At 46.3% G+C, this 7,500-nt stretch overlaps 1 protein-coding gene across 8 annotated transcripts in view; it reads right to left on the bottom strand.

The window, feature by feature from the left end:
• The window catches only part of chd4b (chromodomain helicase DNA binding protein 4b), an 84,481-nt gene that overhangs the window by 29,121 nt on the left and 47,860 nt on the right, over window positions 1-7,500 (bottom strand). For 7 of the 8 annotated variants that reach the window (XM_058401817.1, XM_058401790.1, XM_058401808.1 and 4 more), the window contains 7 exons: window positions 7,185-7,359; window positions 6,975-7,064; window positions 6,743-6,834; window positions 6,111-6,244; window positions 5,210-5,354; window positions 1,786-1,942; window positions 1,522-1,622 (listed from right to left, as the gene is read on the bottom strand). In XM_058401817.1, coding sequence (XP_058257800.1) covers window positions 1,522-1,622; window positions 1,786-1,942; window positions 5,210-5,354; window positions 6,111-6,244; window positions 6,743-6,834; window positions 6,975-7,064; window positions 7,185-7,359 — 894 coding nt within the window. The remainder of the gene's footprint in view (window positions 1-1,521; window positions 1,623-1,785; window positions 1,943-5,209; window positions 5,355-6,110; window positions 6,245-6,742; window positions 6,835-6,974; window positions 7,065-7,184; window positions 7,360-7,500) is intronic. The other variant, XM_058401782.1, reaches the window with a different exon arrangement.

Consider the following 7,500-nt stretch of genomic DNA (forward strand, 5'->3'; position numbering starts at 1 on the left):
GAGAGATACAGACAGTTAGACAGAAGTAGGGAGAGAGACAGACAGACAGACAGACAGAGGTAGGGGGAGAGACAGACAGTTAGACAGAAGTAGGGAGAGAGACAGACAAATAGACAGAAGTAGGGAGAGAGACAGACAGACAGGTAGACAGAAGTAGAAAAAGAGACAAACAGACAGACAGACAGAAGTAGGGAGAGAGACAGACAAATAGACAGAACTAGGGAGAGAGACAGAAGTAGGGATAGAGAGACAGACAGAAGTAGAGACAGACAGACAGAAGCAGGGAGAGAGAAATGCAGACAGACAGACATACAGACAGACATACAGAAGTAGGGAGAGAGACAGACAAATAGACAGAACTAGGGAGAGAGACAGAAGTAGGGAGAGAGAGACAGACAGAAGTAGAGACAGACAGGCAGAAGCAGGGAGAAAGACAGAAGTAGGGAGAGAGAGACAGACAGAAGTAGAGACGGACAGACAGACAGAAGCAGAGAGAGAGACAGGCAGACAGATAGACATACAGACAGACATACAGAAGTAGGGAGAGAGACAAATAGACAGAACTAGGGAGAGAGACAGAAGTAGGGAGAGAGAGACAGACAGAAGTAGAGACAGACAGACAGAAGCAGGGAGAAAGACAGAAGTAGGGAGAGAGAGACAGACAGAAGTAGAGACGGACAGACAGACAGAAGCAGAGAGAGAGACAGGCAGACAGATAGACAAAAGTAGGGAGAGAGACAGACAGAGATAGACAGAAATAGGGAAAGAGACAGACAAATGGACAGAAGTATGGAGAGAGACAGAATTAGAGAGAGAGACAGAAGTAAAGAGAGAGAAAGACAGGCAGAAGTAGGGAGAGAAGCAGAAGTAGGGAGAGAGACAGACAGACGTAGGGAGAGAGACAGAAGTAGGGAGAGAGACAGACAGACAGACAGACGCAGGAAGAGAGACAGAAGTAGGGAGAGAGACAGACAGACAGAAGTAGGGAGAGAGACAAATAGACAGACAGAAGTAGGGACAGACAGACAGAAGTAGGGAGAGAGACAGAAGTAGAAAGAGAGAGACAGACAGACAGACAGAAGTAGGGAGAGAGACAGAAATAGAAAGAGAGAGAGAGAGAGAGAGAGAGAGAGAGAGAGAGACAGACAGACAGGCAGACAGAAGTAGGGGGAGAGACAGAAGTAGGAAGAAAGACAGAAAGACAGACAGACAGAAGTAGGGGGAGAGACAGAAGTAGGAAGAAAGACAGAAAGACAGACAGACAGAAGTAGGGGGAGAGACAGAAGTAGGAAGAAAGACAGAAAGACAGACAGACAGAAGTAGGGAGAGAGACAGAAGTTGGGAGAAATACAGACAAACAGACAGACAGACAGAAGTAGGGAGAGAGACAGAAGTTGGGAGAAAGACAGACAAACAGACAGACAGACAGAAGTAGGGAGAGAGACAGACAGACAGACAGAAGTAGGGAGAGAGACAGACAGAAGTAGGGAGAGAGATAGACAGATGTCTGGTGGTCAGTACCTCGTCGTCCTGGGTGCGAGTGCTCCTTCTGTCTTTCTCTCCTTCTCCCTCCATCCTGTCCTCCATCTCTCGCTCTGACTCCTCCCCTCTGGACAGCTCCTCTAATTGGGGAGAGGCGAGGTTTAATATATATTCACTATATAATGAGCTACAGAACAGAGGTATTAATAATCGCTAGAGAACTTTATTAGCCTTGTTCCACTGCGCGGTTTGTTACTTTAGCTTGATATAAGTGTGCGGTTACGAAGTAACATCAGGTAGCACCTGGTGCAGGTGTGTTAGGTTGGGTGTCTCCAGGTGTTCCAGTAGAGGGTGTTTTGGGGTCGTCTCCCATGGCAGCAGCCACTGCTCTTTTATTCTCCTCAAGTTCCTTCATCCATGGCATTGACCACTGACCATTCACATGCTCAAATTCCTGAACCTGCAGGACAGAACCAATCACACATTAGTAACTACACCAGCAACCAACCACACATCAGTAACTACACCAGCAACCAATCCCCTGTCAGTAACTACACCAGCAACCAATCCCCTGTCAGTAACTACACCAGCAACCAACCACACATCAGTAACTACACCAGCAACCAATCACCTGTCAGTAACTACACCAGCAACCAATCACCTGTCAGTACCACACCAACAACCAATCACACATCAGTAACTACACCAGCAACCAATCACACATCAGTAACTACACCAACAACCAATCACCTGTCAATAACCACACCAACAACCAATCACCTGTCAGTAACTACACCAGCAACCAATCACCTGTCAGTAACTATACCAGCAACCAACCACACATCAGTAACTACACCAGCAACCAATCACCTGTCAGTAACTACACCAGCAACCAATCACCTGTCAGTAACTACACCAGCAACCAATCACCTGTCAGTAACTACACCAGCAACCAATCACCTGTCAGTAACTACACCAGCAACCAATCACACATCAGTAACTACACCAACAACCAATCACCTGTCAATAACTACACCAACAACCAATCACCTGTCAATAACCACACCAACAACCAATCACACATCAGTAACTACACCAGCAACCAATCACACATCAGTAACTACCAGCAACCAATCACCTGTCAGCAACTATACAAACAACCAATCACCTGTCAGTAACCACACCAACAACCAATCACCTGTCAGTAACCACACTAGCAACCAATCACCTGTCAGTAACCACACCAGCAACCAATCACCTGTCAGTAACCACACCAACAACCAATCACACATCAGTAACTACACCAGCAACCAATCACCTGTCAGTAACTACACCAGCAACCAATCACCTGTCAGTACCACACCAACAACCAATCACACATCAGTAACTACACCAGCAACCAATCACCTGTCAGTAACTACACCAGCAACCAATCACCTGTCAGTAACTACACCAACAACCAATCACACATCAGTAACTACACCAGCAACCAATCACCTGTCAGTAACTACACCAGCAACCAATCACCTGTCAGTAACTACACCAGCAACCAATCACACATCAGTAACTACACCAGCAACCAATCACCTGTCAGTAACTACACCAGCAACCAATCACCTGTCAGTAACTACACCAGCAACCAATCACCTGTCAGTAACTACACCAGCAACCAATCACACATCAGTAACTACACCAGCAACCAATCCCCTGTCAGTAACTACACCAGCAACCAATCCCCTGTCAGTAACTACACCAGCAACCAATCACCTGTCAGTAACTACACCAGCAACCAATCACCTGTCAGTAACTACACCAGCAACCAATCACACATCAGTAACTACACCAGCAACCAATCCCCTGTCAGTAACTACACCAGCAACCAATCACCTGTCAGTAACTACACCAGCAACCAATCACCTGTCAGTAACTACACCAGCAACCAATCACCTGTCAGTAACTATACCAGCAACCAACCACACATCAGTAACTACACCAGCAACCAATCACCTGTCAGTAACCACACCAGCAACCAATCACCTGTCAGTAACTACACCAGCAACCAATCACCTGTCAGTAACTACACCAGCAACCAATCACCTGTCAGTAACTACACCAGCAACCAATCACACATCAGTAACTACACCAACAACCAATCACCTGTCAATAACCACACCAACAACCAATCACCTGTCAGTAACTACACCAGCAACCAATCACCTGTCAGTAACTATACCAGCAACCAACCACACATCAGTAACTACACCAGCAACCAATCACCTGTCAGTAACTACACCAGCAACCAATCACCTGTCAGTAACTACACCAGCAACCAATCACCTGTCAGTAACTACACCAGCAACCAATCACCTGTCAGTAACTACACCAGCAACCAATCACACATCAGTAACTACACCAACAACCAATCACCTGTCAATAACTACACCAACAACCAATCACCTGTCAATAACCACACCAACAACCAATCACACATCAGTAACTACACCAGCAACCAATCACACATCAGTAACTACCAGCAACCAATCACCTGTCAGCAACTATACAAACAACCAATCACCTGTCAGTAACCACACCAACAACCAATCACCTGTCAGTAACCACACTAGCAACCAATCACCTGTCAGTAACCACACCAGCAACCAATCACCTGTCAGTAACTACACCAGCAACCAATCACCTGTCAGTAACTACACCAGCAACCAATCACCTGTCAGTAACTACACCAGCAACCAATCACCTTTCAGTAATCACCTGTCAGTAACTACACCAGCAACCAACCACACATCAGTAACTACACCAGCAACCAATCACCTGTCAGTAACTACACCAGCAACCAATCACCTGTCAGTACCACACCAACAACCAATCACACATCAGTAACTACACCAGCAACCAATCACCTGTCAGTAACTACACCAAAACCAATCACACATCAGTAACTACACCAGCAACCAATCACCTGTCAGTAACTACACCAGCAACCAATCACACATCAGTAACTACACCAGCAACCAATCCCCTGTCAGTAACTACACCAGCAACCAATCCCCTGTCAGTAACTACACCAGCAACCAATCCCCTGTCAGTAACTACACCAGCAACCAATCCCCTGTCAGTAACTACACCAGCAACCAATCCCCTGTCAGTAACTACACCAGCAACCAATCACCTGTCAGTAACTACACCAGCAACCAATCACCTGTCAGTACCACACCAACAACCAATCACACATCAGTAACTACACCAGCAACCAATCACCTGTCAGTAACTACACCAAAACCAATCACACATCAGTAACTACACCAGCAACCAATCACCTGTCAGTAACTACACCAGCAACCAATCACACATCAGTAACTACACCAGCAACCAATCCCCTGTCAGTAACTACACCAGCAACCAATCCCCTGTCAGTAACTACACCAGCAACCAATCCCCTGTCAGTAACTACACCAGCAACCAATCCCCTGTCAGTAACTACACCAGCAACCAATCCCCTGTCAGTAACTACACCAGCAACCAATCCCCTGTCAGTAACTACACCAGCAACCAATCCCCTGTCAGTAACTACACCAGCAACCAATCACCTGTCAATAACCACACCAACAACCAATCACACATCAGTAACTACACCAGCAACCAATCACACATCAGTAACTACCAGCAACCAATCACCTGTCAGTAACCACATACACACAGACACACAGACCTTCTTCCGTATCAGTGACATCACACCAATGCGTGTTAGGACGTGTTGCCGTGACAACCCTTCACGCGGAACTCCATCAGCGAAGGTTTCAGCGCCATCAGCCCCCGGTTCACACAGGTGACGCATGAACAGAGAGACATACGCCCTGAAAGAGAGAGAGAGAAACTCTGAGAGAGAGAGAGAGAGAGAGAGAGAGAGAGAGAGAGAGAGACCCTGAGAGAGAGAGAGAGAGAGAGAGAGAGAGACACCCTGAGAGAGAGAGAGAGAGAGAGAGAGACACCCTGAGAGAGAGAGAGAGAGAGAGAGAGAGAGAGACCCTGAGAGAGAGACACCCTGAGAGAGATAGAGAGAGAGAGAGAGAGAGACCCTGAGAGAGAGAGAGAGAGAGAGAGAGAGAGACACTCTGAGAGAGAGAGAGAGAGAGAGAGAGAGACCCTGAGAGAGAGAGAGACACCCTGAGAGAGAGAGAGAGAGAGAGAGAGAGAGACACCCTGAGAGAGAGAGAGACACCCTGAGAGAGAGAGAGAGAGAGAGAGAGAGAGACACCCTGAGAGAGAGACACCCTGAGAGAGAGAGAGAGAGAGAGAGACAGACACCCTGAGAGAAAGAGACACCCTGAGAGAGAGAGAGACCCTGAGAGAGAGAGAGAGAGAGAGAGAGAGAGAGAGAGAGATGGCCTGAGAAATACAGAGAGTAAGAGAAACAGAGAGAAAAAGACAGAGGAGACAGAGAGAGAGAGAGACCTATGCTCTGAGAGAGTAATTTTCTGTTTATCTGCCTGCCCTTCTTTCCATCCCTTCTTCAGCCCAGTGCTCTACCCTTCACCTGTCTGTCTGTTCAGGACACCATCCCACCCACACAATAACCCACCCCCCACCCCCCCACCATCACACACACATACTTGAACTCTTTCTCAGATTTGCCCCTCAGGTCCCGGACCAGCCACTGTGTGGTGAAGGCGTCCTGTGGAGGCATCCCATAACGCATCACTGCATTCAGGAAGGCCTTCCTCTGACGAGAGTTAAATCCCAACACCTACAGGAACAGACAGACAGACAGACAGACAGACAGGGGAAGACAGGAGGAAGTAAATAAGTGTAACGAGAGGAAGAAGTTAATCTCTCCAAATCTCACTTTTTCAGATATTTGCAAATAAGACACTTCATTAGCTTCCTCCAAATTTCCATGAGGCTCCTGATATACTCCCTAAATATTATAGATAATCTCCTCTGTCTGTCCCCACTGCGTGGAGACCTAATATCCACTATTTATAGCACATTAATGGGTTTGAGCTACACTACTTTGAATAAAATTAAAACTGCTTGGGAAAAAGATCTAACTCTGTCAGGTGACACATGGATCTGGTCTATGTAGGGGTGTGTAAGCGGTTTATAAATCCAGATAATACAAGTGTGCCTTGAAACTCACACTACATGTTTACCTTGTAGGTTATGTCTCTATTTAAAAATCAATAAAAATATTGTTAAAACAAGACGAAGAAAAAGAAGAAGAAGAATAGAAAGAAATGAAGACCTCAATGTTCCCGCCCACTCTGGCCAGCAGGGGTGGCAAAGGCTTCTCTTTATCGTTTCTAAGACCTTTACGACTTGGCCTGCGGTTGTTTACTACAGAGAGAGAGAGAGAGAGACACACAGAGAGACAGAGAGAGAGACAGGTTAGTGATTCATTATTTCTCACAGTGGGTTTGTGGATAATAATATAAAAATCTGGATGATCAGAGAAACAAACACACACACACACACACCTTCAGAGCGCTCATCGAAGTCCTCATCTCCCTCCTCTGAGGCCACGGAGTAATCTGATTGGTTGTCGGACTGGTCATCATGCCAATCTGCTTGGAGTTTAAAAAAAATCTAATATTATTTACAGTGTTAAATAAAACTGAATCAGTGTCTCTCTCTCTCTCTCTGTCTCACACACACACACACACACATACACAGACTGTGTGTGTTACCTTGTTCCTCCTGGGAGCAGTCGTTGTAGTTGACCGGTTTGCGAGGTCTTTTGCCCTTCCCCAGGTGACTGGCCAGCACCTCCTGCTGCTGCTCATAATGATGACGCAGTAACTTCTCCCAATAATCCGGGTCCACATTCTCCTCCTGCTTTATAATCTCCCTGTCCACCTCCTCCTACACACACACACACACACACAAATTGCACAAAATACAATAAATATCATTTATCAATATACTATTAATATAAAATGCCACAGAAATACACAAACACCATGTTATTGTAAAGTACACCACAACACACACACACACACACAC

Source organism: Hemibagrus wyckioides, linkage group LG01, assembly GCF_019097595.1.
Source record: "Hemibagrus wyckioides isolate EC202008001 linkage group LG01, SWU_Hwy_1.0, whole genome shotgun sequence".
Lineage (NCBI taxonomy): Eukaryota > Metazoa > Chordata > Actinopteri > Siluriformes > Bagridae > Hemibagrus > Hemibagrus wyckioides.